The sequence below is a fragment of the Peromyscus maniculatus genome, chromosome X (genome assembly GCF_049852395.1).
Source record: "Peromyscus maniculatus bairdii isolate BWxNUB_F1_BW_parent chromosome X, HU_Pman_BW_mat_3.1, whole genome shotgun sequence".
NCBI classification, from domain to species: Eukaryota; Metazoa; Chordata; class Mammalia; order Rodentia; family Cricetidae; genus Peromyscus; species Peromyscus maniculatus.
Window position 1 is genome coordinate 35,187,892 of NC_134875.1, and position 17,270 is coordinate 35,205,161.

Below are 17,270 nucleotides of genomic sequence, written 5' to 3' on the forward strand. Positions count from 1 at the left end.
AATGACCTCAGATAACCCAGTATAATACAACTTTTTAAATCTAAAAAAGACAAGTATAAGATATTAGAAGTACCCACAGTAAATAATGATATTCCTGTGTGTTTGGGAGGCTTTGTTTGTCTCAATAATAAAAGGATTATATTCTTTGATGATAGTTTAGCTTTCTTATTTTTGTTTTATATAGTAAGATTTTAATCAGTGATCATAATTATTTACAGATAAGAAACTGTGGCTCAGAGAGGTTAAATACCATGCTCAAGGTATCTCTAAGTAAAGTAGCATTTGAATCCAAATCTGCCCAGCTGTTGAATTTCTGTTTTTTCTATAATAGCAGGTCTGGCATTCATGCACATATATACACACACCATTTAGCAAATTAGTGTGACTTTTCCAGTTAGTGTTTGTGTTTTTCTTTTTTCTTTTCCTTTATTTTATATTATGTGTATGGGTGTTTTAAAGCCTACATGTGCGTCTGTGCACCACATGCATTGTTGCCTACAGGCACCAGAAGAAAGCAACAGATCCTCAGTATGGAGTTTCAGACTGATGTAAGCCACCATGTGGGTGCTGGGAATTGAACCTGGGTCCTCTGGAAGAGCAGCCAGTCCTCTTAACCTGTGAGCCATCCTTCCAGGCCTGTGTTTTAGGTTTTTTTTTTCAGCACCTTATTTTTGACTAAGCACAGATATTTCTGTCTTTATCATCCACACCCCTAATTCTTGCTATAAACTCCATCTCTTCCAAAACTGGTAATAGTAGTTTAGAAATTTTAAAGAGTTACTTAATATGTGTATCTGTGTACTACCTGAATGCTTAGTGCCTGGAGAGGCCAGAAAGGGTCATCAAATCCCCTAGAACTGGAGTTACAGATGATTATGAGCCACCATAAGGGTGCTGGGAACTGAATCTGAATTCTCTGCAAGATCAGCAAGTGATCTTAACTGCTGAGCCATCTCTTTAGTCCCAGTTGTCTAAAAATCTAGCATCAATTATTTACAACTGATAGGAAAATCATCTCCTTTGTTCTTCAGTAAGTGGGAAATATGCTGTTTTCTGTTAGTCTTCAGGGCCTAAGTCTAATTTTAGGTCAGTACTACTCAGGATTTCGTTTGTACACCATGCTTGTCTACACCAGTAATCTTTGTCAGTATTCAAAAAGCTAGGTGTTCAGCATGACTTAAAGTTTGTATATATTAAGAGTTCTTCAGAAGAGAAGGCAACAAGAAGAGTAAATGGGAGTGGCATAGGGGTCACCATCATTCCATTACAAGTATATCAAACAAAACAGAAAATTTGTGAGCACCTGTATAGTCACCAGCACGCGTGCAATGCACACACAAGAAAAATGAAGCCCGTGAGGTACTAAGTGGGATACATTTTATGAGACATAAGAGAGCTGTGCATTCAGGGAGCAATGCTATATAGCATACACCCAAGTAAGCCCTTCCCAGCAGACACTGCCAGATGGAATCACTCCCGACCCAGATTAACTGTTTGACACTACAGAATGAATTCTATACTACATCAGGGTTTTCATGGGCATATAAAAATCATATCCATCCTGTCCTCATCTGTGATTTGGCTGGTAGGCTTTTTTGGATCTTGGAAGTTTGTTATTTGCCAAGGCAGGATTTGCGAGTTGGACTGGAAACATCAGCATGTATGATATACTTCCGCCTACATTTTAAGGATGTATATTTTAAAGGTGGACACGTATGTGACAGTATATGCTCAGACTATTTTTGGAAGGATGTGTGAAAAAGAGTTACTCTCTAGAGAAGGTGAGGTGCTGGGATAGGTGGGAGAGGAAGACTCATTTTGTATTCTGCAGCCTCAGGTAAAATTTTAGAGCACTAGGTTTGTGTACCTCATTGTTACATAAAATAATTATTAACTATTCGATAAACAAATACAGGACTCTTAACTATGTATATGGACCACAGTTCCACCATCTTTGTCAAAATACACATGGAGGCAGTTTAAATGAGTAGCCGTGGCTCTGGAGTCAGAAACCACGGGTTTGAGAATTTCTAAGAAGACAAGTTTTTGAGCCTTCTAATCCCCAGTCTCCTCCTCTGAAAATGATGGGGCTACTCTGAAGCCTGTATAGCTAAGTTTTGAAATAAAAAAGGAAGCCTTATTAGGGACTAGTATTTGCGGGGACTTGAATCAACTGGCGATGAACAGGAAAAGATGAGCTGATCCACAATCCCACATTTTCATACATAAGAGCAACGCATACGGTCTGAAATTAACAAGGGCATGAAATGTGATTTGTTTCCCTGAGGCCTCAGTTGCTCTCACCAGCCGCCTCTACCTTGTTTCAAAATTGGTCCTATTTATAACTCAAAGAGAAAAAGTTGTCTTTTAAGCCTTACTAGAAATTTGGTGGTAATGACTTTTGTGCCTTTCACTGTTGGAAATCAAAAGGACTGTTTACCTCTCTGAAACAAAAGCAGATTAGGACAATGGAATGTGCTAAGACTTCAGCAAGCCTCAAGTCATACAGTTGGCCAGCAAAGTCCTAGATGCTGAGCTGACATTTCTGCCCATCTCTTTAATCTGTTCTAGAAGTAAAAGATACTAAAAGTAATCCATGTGCCTTACCATTCTACCCATAATTCACTCTGTTTATCAATCTATAGTATATCTAAATACTTTCCTCTTAGGATGAAGAAGAGAAAAACCAGTTAAGAGGAAATAGTAATTGGATGCTTCCAGAACAAAAGAAACTAGACTCTGCTATCAATAAAAGATAATCTCACTAAGGAAATTATTTTCCAACTTGGTCCAAGAAAATAGCTGCTATTGGTTTTCAAATGGACATGCATCTTCATCTAGATTGGCATAATCTAGAATGAAGGCAGGCTGGCCTCAAAATCACAGAGATCCACCTGCCTCTGCCTCCCCAGTGTTGGGATTAAAAGCGTGTGCCACCATGCCCAGCAAACTTCCTTCCTTTATAGTATGGTTTCCATGATGGAAATAAAATCTCAGCTAAATCCAGGCAAGATCCAAACCCATATTCCTCCCTGATCTATACTGCTTCTTCTATTTGCTCAATGACCTATAGGACACACAATGAGACTACTTAGAAAATTAGAGAAAATAAGGGAAAGAAAGAAAATTAGATCTGCATGTGGGGAAGAAGGATTACGAAGTCTAAAGGGAAGAGGTTAGAGGAACAAAAAGTGCCTGTGTGCTCTCTCATATTTGGAACCGTGTGTGTGTGTGTGTGTGTGTGTGTGTGTGTGTGTGTGTGTGTGTGTGTGTGAAAGCAGAACAAAGATAATTTTTAAGAAAAGGAGGGAACTAGTGGAAGAAAAAAAGAGGAAACAAGGGAGAGTGATGGAGGGCAAATATGAGCAAAACAAAACAGTAAAAAATACCTTTTCAGTGTGTAAATCTAGGAAAATGGCAGAGATCATAATACTGTCTTTTAAAGGCAAAGGGTCCTTCTTGGACTTAAATATAGCAATCCATGTCAACTTCTATAACTAGCTAATTCTAAGAATGGCAATAACAAATACTTATTGAATACCAAATTCCAGGTACTATAATACATATCTGAAATTTGTTCACTTAGTCATCAGTATAACCCTATAAAGTAAGCATTAGTGTTATTGTCCTCCATTTTATGGCTGAAAACACTGAGGACCAGAAAGGCAGAATGACTTGTAAGGAATCACTCTATTCTTAACTAACAGAACTGAGCTCATTTTAGGATTACTAAATTCTTATAATTAATCACTCAATCAAGACCAGAAGAAATAGAATTTGATTCATCTTTAATTATATTTGTATATATGCAGGATTTGTGCATCTTTTAATTTAGGAGTGTGTGTGTGTGTGTGTGTGTGTGTGTGTGTGTGTGTGTGTGTGTGTGTGTAGGGGGTGAGTTTGAGATTTTCCTAGTCACAGGAAGCAAATATTGTGAATTAGTTGAAATTGTATTATGATTATTATTTGTTTAAATATATTGTTACTTTTGAAAGAATTTCCTATATGTATACAATGTATTTTGTACACACACTCCTACTCCTTTCAGATCCACCACACGCTCCCCCACTCCCAACTTCAAATCGTCTTTACTTTTTATAACCCAATAATTTCAATTGCGTTGTTGATACACTCCTAGGTGTGGGGCCCTCTAGTGGATCATGGTTGAAGTAGCAGGAGTCACAACCTTAGAAATAACTGATTCTGTCTCCCTCAAAAGCTATCAACTGTGAATAGTTCCTCAGCTAGTGGAGTCAATAAAACTGGTTGAATATTTTTAAGGTGACTACTTTATGGGACTAGAGAAATGGCTCAGTAGTTAAGAACACACAATGTGCATGCAGAGGAGGAGTTATGTTGGTTCCAGGCACCCACAACTACCTGTAACTTGAGCTCCAGGGGATCTGATGCCCTCTTCTAGACTTTGAAGGAACGTGCAGTCACACATGAACATACTGGCAGAGAGACCTATATGGAATACACATAAATTTAAAAGTCAGTCTTTCACAGAAAGAGGATACTTCCTTAGACATTTCTGATGGTAGCTTTTTGGTAGCATGGCTCATGTGAAAGAAAGGTCAAATTCACAAATAAGGGAATTAGAACTGATCTTTTGCCAATTACATAGAAATAAAGTTATTTATCCAATACTCAAGTGACTTCTTGCGGGTCAACTCTCACTCTTTGTATTATCATCCCTCAAAGTGCATATTTTTGCCTTAATAGCCAGACATTTTAACCCAAGTGACTACAAACATATAAGTAATTCTGAAACCCTGTGCCCTGCTCAGAGATCCTCTGGTATTCTAATATCCTTTTCAGTAGATGTTTTCAAAATACCCCTCAAGCTATATATATATTGCTGGTGAGAATGTCAACTAGTGCAGACACTGGGAAAATCAGTATGGAAGTTTCTCAGAAAACTAAAACTGAAACCACTCTAGATGTCATATGACAGAGATACTTATAAATCCACATTTATTACTACACAATAGCCAGGATTGGAACCAACCTAGATGTCTGTCAACAGATGAACAAAATGTAGCATATATATTCGATGGAGATTTATTCAGCTGTAAAAAACAATAAAGTGATGACATTGCAGGAAAATGGGTAAAACAGCAAAAAAGTGTATAAAAGTAAATAAAGTATAAGTAAAAAAGTGTATAAAATATATAAAGTAGGACTCAGAACGATAAATATTGCATATTTTCTCTCATATACAGAATTTAGATTTAAATATATATGTGACATTAAAGTAGTTATGGCCGAATGAAAAGGTAGGAAGACATCTAAAGGGAGGGAGGGAGGGAAACAAGGGTAATGAAACAGAACGGGGAGACTATGTGGGGATAGGCAAGAAAGGCCAAGAGAACAGAGAGGGCAGTGGGGGCTTGATGAGAACAAAGTACAATGATAGAAATGTCCAGCCAGGCGGTGGTGGCGCACGCCTTTAATCCCAGCACTCGGGAGGCAGAGCCAGGCGGATCTCTGTGAGTTCGAGGCCAGCCTGGGCTACCAAGTGAGCTCCAGGAAAGGCGCAAAGCTATGCAGAGAAACCCTGTCTCGAAAAACCAAAAAAAAAAAAAAAAAAAGAAATGTATTAAAATGTCATAAGGATATCTGCTTCTAATTTTTTTTAAAGAAATACCTCCCAAAATACACTTTCAGTCCAAAGAACTATAAAGCCTTTCTGACACCCAGAATCAAATTTCTATGAGAAAATTTTGTCAGTACATGTTGTTGTTTTTAGAGGAGAATGCAGAAGCCTCAAATCTGTCCCCTTGTTGCTCATAACTACATTCATGGGGAAGAAGCACAGATGTGTCCTCTCTGAAATGGAAAAGACAATGACAACTCAGCAGAGCAGAAACACCTCTCTCTTTCAGGCTATCGCCACCTATCCTTCAGGTGGCTGCACTACCAAGGTAGAAAGGGACGTAGGAGCTGAATTCCATGTGAAGGAGCCGACTTCCCTAATAGTCACACACTGGAGAATTTATGACCATTACAGCCAGATATTTAAGTACGATCTCCATCTTTGTCACTTTGCAACTTTTTCCTCACTTGTTTGGTATCTTTTGAAACACACAGGGACATATACATCTTAAACATACATATATAGGTATAGACACACTCCATCTCTACCTGATTCACTCTGTCAAGATGACCCCAATATGTCAATATGCCAGTGCAACTACAAAAAAAATACAGATTTGGGCTTCTATTTGAGTTCTGAATCAGCTGTGTTTATATATAAATATCCACATATGCATGCACACATATATACCCAGCCATCCTCTAAGCACACACTTGACTTCTCACCTAAATATGCTCATGAAAAATCAATAAATATCAAAATGAGTACTAAAATTAGATGAAAGCCAATTTAAACTCAAATTCAGATGACTTTAACTAAATTATTTCCACACATAAGAGCACTTACTAGTATAAATAATTTCGATAGTGGGCACAAAAGCACACAAAAAAGTTATCATTAGTCACTGACCTAATGATAATGGGTATGATTTAAAGGGCTCTACTGAAAACCATTTTTATAGCATGATTAATTCTTCCTTAGTGTGAACATTTGTAGAAATGGATTATAATATATTTGGTATTAACTTTTCTTACATTAGAACAAACCCATTTATATAAGATTGAGATTGTGCTTCATTTCTATTATATTCAGATTAGATTAAAATTCTTTAAAGCAACATGGTGTGTGGCATTGCAAGTCAGAGCACTGAAGGACAAAGGGTTTTAATTCTTCATCTGTACAAAATGGTTGCTTTTCATTACTCCAACTTCTTCACATATATTATAAAGTGGTCAGAATACCTTCTTGTCTATTTAATATGGTTATTGAAAAAGATAAAAATGAAATCAAATATGTGAAGATAAAGTTCTACAAAACATAAGGCAATGCAGTAGGCAGAATTCTATGATGGTCTCCAGCCCAATTGGAAATTTTAGTTGAACCTGCAAATTCCCTTTACAGAAGCACTTACCTTTGTATTGAATTGGTCAGCTGAAGGAAGGTGTGTGAGCACTAGGGTCTTGAATCTTGATTGGTAAAAATAATCCTTGATTCTTATACAACACTTATATTAGTTCTATTTGCTGAATATCCAAAAACACTGCATATTTCTAAGAACCATGAACCTGTAAGTGCTTTACACTGTAAGTTTATGGTAATTTGGATATTCAGCAGTTCTCAACTGCTTGCCAATCATAGATACAAACATGCTAAATTAGGAGTTAGAAGATCTGGGATTAAATCCTGTACTTTGCTACAGGCTCTGTCACTGGGTACATCACTGCATCTCTCTTATCCTTGATCCTGCTCATTTGTAGTACAAGGATAATAATCTGTATGGCCCAGGATTGCTGTGGGGATTGAGGTGACATGAAAACATGTTAGCATAATGCCTGCCAACATTTCATAAATTTGTGTTTCCATTTATTATATTCATTTTGTGCAAGATATTATGCTATGTACTTGAGACAAAGTCACTGCAAAAAAATGCTCCAGGCATCTCAAGGAGTTCAGAATATTCTAACAAGGATAGATGAGTAAATCAGCAATTTCTATGCAGAATTGTGGTCATAGTGGTAGAAAACCACAGATGATATTCTGGAAACAAAGAGAACAATTTGATCAAACTGGGGTTTAAGGAATATTTCTCAGTTCAGTTCAGTAGTGATGCTTCACTTGCAGTTTTAAAGTGCTAGTTCTCAAACTTGGGTGCACAATCAAATCACCTGGAGAGATTAAAAAAATACCAATTGCTGGGCTGGAGATTTGGCTCAGAAGGCAAGAGAACATACTGTTCTTGCAGAGGACCTGGGTTGGTTCTCAGTATCCACACTGTGTGGCTCACAATCACCCATAATTCCAGCTCCAAGGGATACAACACCCTCTTCTACATTTTATGGGCATCTGTACTCACGTGTGCACACACAGAGAGACACATATAAACACTTAATTTTAAAAAATCTTAAAAATAAGTAAGTAAGTAAAATGTCAATAGCTCTACACTCTGCCAAGAGACTAGGATTTAATTCACCTGCATTGTGGCTTGTTCAAGGAGTCTCCTCTGAAAAAAACATGTGGAAAGAATCCCAAAGTATTGTATAGGAGAGAGGTTCCCTAATTTCCCTTTAAGTTTTTTGTAGGCTCTTTGAACTAATAAAAAACTTGATTAATAAGACAAAAGTTTTAAATTTTTAGTAATTATACATGTGATGTAGAGATTATCATGAGAAGTAAATCCAAAGAAATGACCCAATATGATGTGTTGTGTTTGTACTTCTTAGACAAAGAACAATAAATGAAGTAAGAACATGTCAGCTTGATATAGACTAAGGCAGTAAATTCTAAGGATGCCACTAAAGAAATACAGTGGAATAACAGACATTAGTGGAAGATAAAGTTACTTCAAGGAATTTGTTTATTCAAATTCACTGCAGCTTTTATGACCAGTGTCTGGTGACCAAGACTATACCTCACAAAAAAAAGTCATTATGGTTTAATGCATGTAGGAAAACACAGATTAAATGGTTCTTCTTGAAGTTATTCTTCCTGAAGTGATTCATCTTGAAATAACCAATATGCTAATTTGGCATTTCTTTAACTCTAAAACTGCATCCATCAGAAAACTACGAAGGTCCTCCCATCCAACAGCTGAGAAGAGGGTGTGCATCAGGAAGACATGGTACAAACTTTGAAAGAGGAGTCAGATCATCTTGGATCCTGCAAGACAACAGTTTGGATGAAGAAGAATGAGAGAGGGAAGGAGGGGAGATAGAGAGGTCTGGGAGTCGGAGAGATTGATTTTTAAATATATTAAAATAGTGAAACCAAAAAGATTTGGTAACTAACAATGTCAAAGATGGAGAAAGGATTCATAAGTCTAAGTGTAGCGGTGCTGTATCCAGATTGAACCTAGACTAGACTAGAATACAGATATGTGTAGGTATATCTAATAAACTAGTGCAGCCAAGCATCAGTTTCCCGGGGGCTTGTGTTAAAAAAAAAAATGTGGCTTACAGATTTTGATATGAACTTGGAGTCACTGGTCAGCGAGGAAACTATTGTCCTTGAGAGGTCAAGTGTTCATCCCCAGCTCGCTAAGGAGAAACAGATCTGACACTTATTAATGAAGGGAAATTAGTTGCTTTAAAAGAAATCTTAGTGGCCGGGTGGTGGTGGCGGCGGCGGCGGTGCACGCCTTTAATCCCAGCACTCGGGAGGCAGAGCCAGGCGGATCTCTGTGAGTTCGAGGCCAGCCTGGGCTACCAAGTGAGTTCCAGGAAAGGCGCAAAGCTACACAGAGAAACCCTGTCTCGAAAAACCAAAAAAAAAAAAAAACCAAAAAAAAAAAATCTTAGTGGATTAATAATAAATGGCTTATCAGTTTATTTCTCATTCATATCACAGTCTAGCATGAACTTTGGAGTACAATGGGGAGGAACACTATATGCTCCAGGCCAACATTCAGGTGCCCAGGTTCTTTCTACTATGTGACTTTGTTGTCTTTTAGAGCTTCTGAGTTCTCTCTACCCCCTCCAGAGTACCTAGTACGCAGGTGAAAGGAGTATGCTTGGAAGTTTATGAGTGATGTTTGATGAATCAGGCCTAGAAGTGGTACTCACCATTTCAGCTCAAAGTACATTCACAAGAATAGTGAGATAGTCCCATCTAGGATAATAAGAGGGCAGGAAGGGCAATCCTATGGTGTGCTCAGAAGTAGAGAATAAGGACCTTAGTGAGCCCCCGTGATCACAACTGGAGAGGGGAAGACTGCAGAGGGACCAAACTAGGCAGTGATGGTTACTGCCCTTTATCATTTTACAGGAGGTTTTTAACACAATGCCCTTTACTAAGTAGACATTTAATAAGCCAAAACTGTAGTAACGAGAAATTCCATGAAGTATATTTTGACAGATACTAAGTAATCAATACAGTAGAGAATACCAATAAAAGGAAATTCCTTACTTTAAAAAGTTGTCCTAATTAAGAGCACTGACTGCTCTTACAGAGGTCCTGAGTTCAATTCCCAGCAACCACATGGTGGCTCACAACCATCTGTAATGAGATCTGGTGCCCTCTTCTGTGTACATAATAAATAAATAAATCTTAAAAAAAAAAAAAAAAGTTGTCCTAATTAGGGTACAGAGATAGTTCCATGATCTACACAGCTAGTTCCAGAATAGCCAAGGAGACACAGAGAAACGCTGTCTTGAAAAACTGAAGGAAAAAAAGTTTCCCAAGGTTAGCCGGGCGGTGGTGGCACACGCCTTTAATCCCAGCACTCGGGAGGCAGAGGCGGGTGGATCTTTGTGAGTTCGAGGCCAGCCTGGTCTACAAAATGAGTTCCAAGAAAGGTGCAAAACTACACAGAGAAACCCTGTCTCGAAAAAAAAAATTTTAAAAAATAAAATAAAAAGTTGCCCAAAGCTAGCACAAACCCTTTGGTCTACAATGGTGTCCTGCCTGAAAGATGTGCACAAAGCTTGTGGAAGTAACCAACCTATAATATCTGATCTGTCTTAAGGTCCACTCCATAAGATGTAACCCATACTGACACTGCTTGGGTGACCACGAACCTGATAGTAGATTGTTCAGAGACCTAGGGTAAAACCAAATACTGCTACCAAAAAAAAGTAGCAATAAACTGACTCCTGATGACATTTTCCTCTACTCACAGATCAGTGCTTTGCTCAGCCATCATGTAAAGAGACCCACAACCAGACATTAGGCAGAGAGTGAGAGACCTTGGAGCAGTCAGCCCTAAACAGGCTCAAGGAACCCTTGGGAAGAGGAAACAGAAAGACTGTAGGAGTCCGGGGGGTGGGGGGGGGAATACAGGACACCAGGAAAACAAGGCCCTTTAAATCATGATTGGCAAATTTCATACAAGCTCACAGAGACTGAGGCAGCATGCATAGGACCTGCACTGGTCTGCACAGATCCTCTGCGTATATTACTACTTCCAGTTCAATGTTTTTTATGGGACTCCTGAGTGTGCAAATGAGTGGGTCTCTGATTCTTGTGCCTTTTGGGGGCCTCTTTTTCTCTCTGTTTGTCTTGTCCAATTCCCATGTGTTCGTTTTGTTTTAACTTATATGTTATTTTATTACTCTCCCTTAGAAGCCTGTTTTCTAATGAAAGACAGAAAGGGAGTGGATCCAGGTGGGAGGGAAGGTGGGGAGCAGCTGGGAGGAGTAGAGGGAGAGGAAACCATAATCAAGATATATTATGTAAGGAAAAATAAACTATGATCCATATATGAGAGAGAATACGTGGTTCTTGTCTTTCTGAAACTGGGGTACCTTACTCAGCATAATATTTTTCAGTTCCATCAATTTTCTTGCAAATTTCATAACTTAATTTTCTTTATAACTAAAAAAATTCCAGTGTGTATTTATGTGTGTAAATAAAATCACATATTCATTATCTATTTATCTGCTGATAGACCTCTAAATTGATCCTATTTCCTTGCTATTGTGAAAAGAATAATAATAATACACATGGATGTACAAGCATCTCTATAGCAGGATATAGAATCCTCTTGATGAACACTTGTTTATATAACTTAATTTTCTAAAATATAGTTTGTTTTCTTAGCTTAAATTTACTCCAACATTATTTATTAGCTTTGTGGTCTTCTACAAGTTGCTTAGCTATGTGAGGCAAAATAATTTCATCTGTAAAATGAGAATGATAAATTTACAGTCTAATTATATAAATTAAGTGTGATGATACATGTAAAAGAGTTAAGATAACACCTTTTACATACCATTGACCAATAGATACTAAATACTTCTGTTGTTCAAACAATAAAATAGAATAAACTATCCTCATTTGCAACTCAATCTGTACAACCTTGAGAAAGTCACCTGAGCTTTCTGGGCTCCAGTTTTCTTGTCTATATAATAAGGACAATAATGTCTATTTCACAGAGTGGTTGTAAAGATAAATTAGATGTGTATAAAGAATGACTTCTAAATTGGAAGGTGCTATATGCATTACTCACAAATCCTCATATATAACTTATACTGTTTATTTGCTTAATAAATCTTCCTCCAAGATAGCAGTGATGTGAACTCCATTCCTATTTAGGTCAAGTAAATATGGATTCTGAATGAATAAAAGCTAACATACAAAGATTCTGAATAAACAAGAGCTAACAGACAAAGGTTCAGATGGATGAAGGTAAGTATTTTTAGAAAACTTAGTAGGGACATTTTTGTATTGTAGGCTGTAACAAAGTTCTTCTTTTTACTTAATAAAAATAACATCTCAGGCCAGGCATGGTGGCACATATTTTTAATCCCAGCACTTAGGAAACAGAAACAGGGAGATCTCTGAGTTTAAGACTAGCCTGGTCTACACAGCAAATTCCAGAAGAACTAGAGCTGCTTAGTGAGACCTATCTCAAAACAAAAACACAAAGAAAGAAATAAACAAAAATCCCCCCAAAAAAATCAACCTCATCTCAACTGTGGCAAACATATTCAAGTAAACAAGAAAGATTGGCCATGACCTTAAATTTGTCAGGTTTGAGTTGATAGGACAATGGATTTTTACTTGCATTTGTAGAAGACTGGCCTCTTGTTCTAGAAAGACTTGGCTTATGATATTTCTATAAAATGCCATTTAACATGAAGATAACCTTCATTGTGTCCTTTCAAACAGCACCTAGAAGCATGAGTGTACAAATTCTCCTAAATTTTCTTTAGCATTTTGGGGTTCAGAGTTTTTATAGGAAATGAACGAAATCTTCAAAAGCATGAGTGGCTGACACTAATGATCATTTAAAAGTTAAACATCGAATTGTGTTCACAGCCGTCGCCGCGCCGCCGCCGCTCCCTAATGCCAGCGCCGCCTCTCGCTTGCAGAGCTCCAGCCGAAGGAGAAGGGGGGTAAGTAAAGAGGTGCCCATACCATGGCTCGTACAAAGCAAACTGCCCACAAATCCACCGGTGGTAAAGCACCCAGGAAACAACTGGCTACTAAAGCCGCTCGCAAGAGTGCGCCCTCTACTGGAGGGGTGAAGAAACCTCATCCTTACAGGCCTGGTACTGTGGCACTCGGTGAAATCAGACGTTATCAGAAGTCCACTGAATTTCTGATTCACAAGCTCCCCTTCCAGCGTCTGGTGCGAGAAATTGCTCAGGACTTCAAAACAGATCTGTGCTTCCAGAGTGCAGCTATTGGTGCTTTGCAGGAGGCAAGTGAGGCCTATCTGGTTGGCCTTTTTGAAGATACCAACCTGTGTGCTATCCATGCCAAACGTGTAACAATTATGCCAAAAGATATCCAGCTAGCACGCCGCATATGCGGAGAACGTGCTTAAGAGTCCACTATGAGGGGAAACATTTCATTCTCAAATTTTTTTTTCCTCTTCTTCCTGTTATCAGTAGTTCTGAATGTTAGATATTTTTTCCATGGGGTCAAAAAGTATATGATTGCGAGTGGAAAAATAGGAGACAGAAATCAGGTATTGGCAGTTTTTCCATTTTCATTTGTGTGTGAATTTTTAATATAAATGCAAAATGTAAAGCATTAATGCAAGCAAAATGTTTCAGTGAACACATTTCAACAGTTCAACTTTATAACAATTATAAATAAACCTGTTAAAATTTTCTGGACAATGTCAGCATTTGGATTTTTTTTAAATAAGTAAATTTTTTGTTGATGGCAACTAAATGGTGTTTGTAGCATTTTTATCATACAGTAGATTTCATCCATTCACTATACTTTTCTAACTGAGTTATCCTACATGCAAGTACATGTTTTTAATGTTGTCTGTCTTCTGTGCTGTTCCTGTAAGTTTGCTATTAAAATACATTAAACTAAAAAAAGGTTAAACATCAATCAATACATATCTAAGATTATGTATAATCAGGTTGCTTTAATTTCATCATTTATTCATTTAAAAGCTTCTATGGCAAGGACTCTTTATATTGAAATGACTAAAGAATTTCCTAGATAACTGTTGGCTGACTATGTATGTTTGTGCCCGTTAAATGTAACTATTAAAACTAATTTTCAAATTAGAATCCTGCAGACCCAAATAGATTATTTTTATTAATCTTACTCAAATATTATTTATTATTAGTCTTATTCAAAGGAATGTATTTATTTTTATTTTATGTGTATGAGTGTTTTGCCTGCATGAATGTATATGCACCATGTGCATGCAGTGCCCATGAAAGGCCAGAAGAGGGCGTCAAAATACCTGGAACTATAGCTGCAAAGGGTTGTGAGCTGCCTTGTGGGTTCTGGGAACTGAACTCAGGTCCCCTGCCAGAGCAGCAATGGTTGAGTCATCTCTCTAGCTCTTTCTTAGTGTCTTAACTTATAAAATTATGTTGATTATATTTCTTCTCCATTATTTCAGAAGACTTACATTTTTAAAAATTAATGGCAAATGGGAAAAAAGTAATAATGAATATGAATATGAATTCTTCTACTTCCAATACATATATGTCTTTGGCAATGATGTGTTTTATCTTTCTTAAAGTGGTATTTAATTAAAAAACAGAAAATTTCCTGCCATAGACAGGCTTTATAGATTTCTTTCACTTTGGAAGGTTGGGGTTTTACATTTATATGCAAGCAAAGGATTTGTTATAAAAATGTGTGGGTGCATGGATGCATGCCTGAGTGCCTGTATGCATGCATATATACATGCATATATGCATGCATGTATTTCTATCTGTATTCCCAAAAGAAGAAACTTTGCGGAAAAGACCAGGTATTTATTCATTTGGTTTGCTGATGGTTGCTTTTGTTACTTATTGGTTAGATTTTTAAGAAATGTATTAAGAAATGTTCCATATCTTCAGGTTCTGGCAAACTGTGAAATTCCACACTTCATGCCTCATTGTAGCTGTGATGAGCAGTTATCACAGCCTGCAAAGTGATTTTTCTCACACTTTCTTTACTTTTGTCTGAAACTTTTCATTTTTGGTAAAATTCATTTTTTAAAGACAGGATATTGCCCAGGCTGCCCTTGAAGCTTTGTTCCTCCTGCCTCCAATTCCTGGGTACTGGAGTTATAGTCACACACCACCACACTGGGCCTTGGGCACTTTTTTTTTTTTTTTTTTTTTTTGCTGGTCTAACGTTTTTTGATTAACCATGAGTACAATAACATAAAGAAGAAAAAAATTGTAGTACCAGTGTGGGTCTGCACCCACCACAATTATATGTGACTAAAACAAAAGCCCTTTCTTTTTTTTTCTTTTACTGAAAATAGATTTTTCCCCTCACATAACATATTCTGAATACAATTTCCCTCCCCTCTATTTCTCCCAGTTCCTCTCCCATCTGGACCCGCCCCCTTTCTGTCTCTCATTAGAAAAGAGCAAGCTTGTAAGGGATAGCAATCAAACATGACAAAATAAAATCGAATAAGATAAAACAAAAGCTAACACATCGAAACTGGACTAAACAAATGAAGGAAAAGGGCCAAAGAGAAAACATCAGAATCAGAGACCCACTCATTGTCACATTTGGGAATCCCATAAAAACACTAAACTGGTGCAATTAGTGCAAGCCCTTGCTCAGGCCATTGACCATGGCGATTAACCCACAATCACATAGGGACTAGGAATACTTAGAGAAATATTCTCTCAGCTCTGGAATCACAAGGTGAAAGCATGGAAGTCCCAGGGCTTCTGGACTGACCCGAAGAATCAAAGAGCCTTTGTCAACACACGCAGGAGTCCCCTAAAACACTAAACTGAATTCAGAGGTTTGGTGTAGACCCATGCAGGCCCTGTGTTTGCTGCTACAGTCTCTGAGAGTTCAGAGGAGCTTTGCTCAGTTGATTTGAAGGGCCTTGTTCTCCTGGTGTCCTCCATCCCCTCTGGCTCTTACACTCTTTCTGCCTCCTCTTCTCCGGGGTTCCCTGAGCCCTGAGGGGAGGGATTTGATTTAGGGCTGAGTGTCCCAAGGTCTCCCACTCTCTGCATAATGTCTGGCTGTGGGTCCCTGGATTGCTGTGGATATCACTCTATATAAATAAAACTCTGATGGCCAGTGACCAGGCAGAAAGTATAGGCGGGACAAAGAGAGAGGAGAATTGGGGAAACAGGAAGAAGAAGGAGAGACACTGCAGCCACCGCCAGGAGAAGCAGCATGTGAAGACGCTGGGAAGCCACCAGCCACGTGGCAAGGTATAGATTTATAAAAATGGGTTAATTTAAGATAAAAGAACAGTTAGCAGGAAGCCTGCCACGGCCATACAGTTTATAAGTGATATAAGCGTCTGAGTGATTATTTTATATGTGGATTGTGGGACTGCGGGGCTTGGGGAACCTGGAGAGAAGCCCTCCGGCAACAAATGGCGCCCAACGGCTCGAGTTTCCACCTTAAACCTGTGGAACCAAAATAAGACCAAAATGCTCTCACCCCAAAACTAAAGGCCTAAGACTGCTCCTTTCAGCTACAGGCCATAAGTTACTGGAACAGGCCAGAAGTTACTGAGACCAGTCAGTTCAGATTCCAGAAACCAGGAAGTGTAAAAGTACAGAGCCACAAGATAGTCACGAGGTAATGCCTGCCAGACTATGGAATGTCCTCTCCCTGGTTTCCAGGGTAACTGACCACAGAAATGCCCCCACCTGAGGGCAGCCAATGAGAAATGGTGGCAGGCAACCACTCCCTTAGAAGTAATTTCTAGAAGTCCCTAGAAGCGAGCCAATCAGAATTGTACCTGTACTAGCACCCCTAAATGATGTAACCTTGTGACTTTTCCCTTTAAAAACTGAGCTTGCAGACAGGTGGGCGCTTCCTCCAGCCTCCACTGCGTTGGATGTATTGGACGAAGTCCCTGCCTAGGCTTGTATTGCTTTTGGATATCCAGAATTAAACCTTGCTTTTGCATTCCGGCATGCTCGTCTTTGGTGGTCTCTCTGGGGGTCATGATCTGGGCACAACATTTGGGGGCTCTCCGGGATCCCCAGAGACCCCCCGCCGGGACACCTAAGAGCTCCGGAGGTCCATCTGCACCGATCGGTAAGAGCGCTCCATTTTCTTGTCTGTGTTTTCCTGTTACTTTCATTCTCTTATCCGAAGCCAGCGGTTGAATCTGACAGGCTCACCTTGGCGGACGCGCCTGTAAGGTGACGCTGGAGGAGTTGGAAGACGTTCCAACCCCTCATCAGGACGCGGGGGTCCTCACAGGTCCCCCCGTCATAGGACGCCCGAGAGGGGTCCGTCTGTTAGGATGCCCGTGAGGGGTCCGTCTGTT

General features: G+C 38.8%; 1 protein-coding gene across 1 annotated transcript; it reads left to right on the forward strand.

The window, feature by feature from the left end:
* The first annotated feature begins 12,923 nt into the window (after nucleotides 1-12,923).
* On the forward strand, nucleotides 12,924-13,462 carry LOC102922471 (histone H3.3A-like). Its single transcript, XM_006981560.4, has one exon. It carries the CDS (start codon nucleotides 12,954-12,956, stop codon nucleotides 13,362-13,364), a length of 411 nt encoding a protein of 136 aa, XP_006981622.1. The 5' UTR covers nucleotides 12,924-12,953; the 3' UTR covers nucleotides 13,365-13,462.
* The last annotated feature ends 3,808 nt before the right edge of the window (nucleotides 13,463-17,270 follow it).

Bases quoted from the DNA above. Each gene is read 5' to 3' on its own strand.
- LOC102922471 (XM_006981560.4), top strand. From the start codon at position 12,954: ATGGCTCGTACAAAGCAAACTGCCCACAAATCCACCGGTGGTAAAGCA.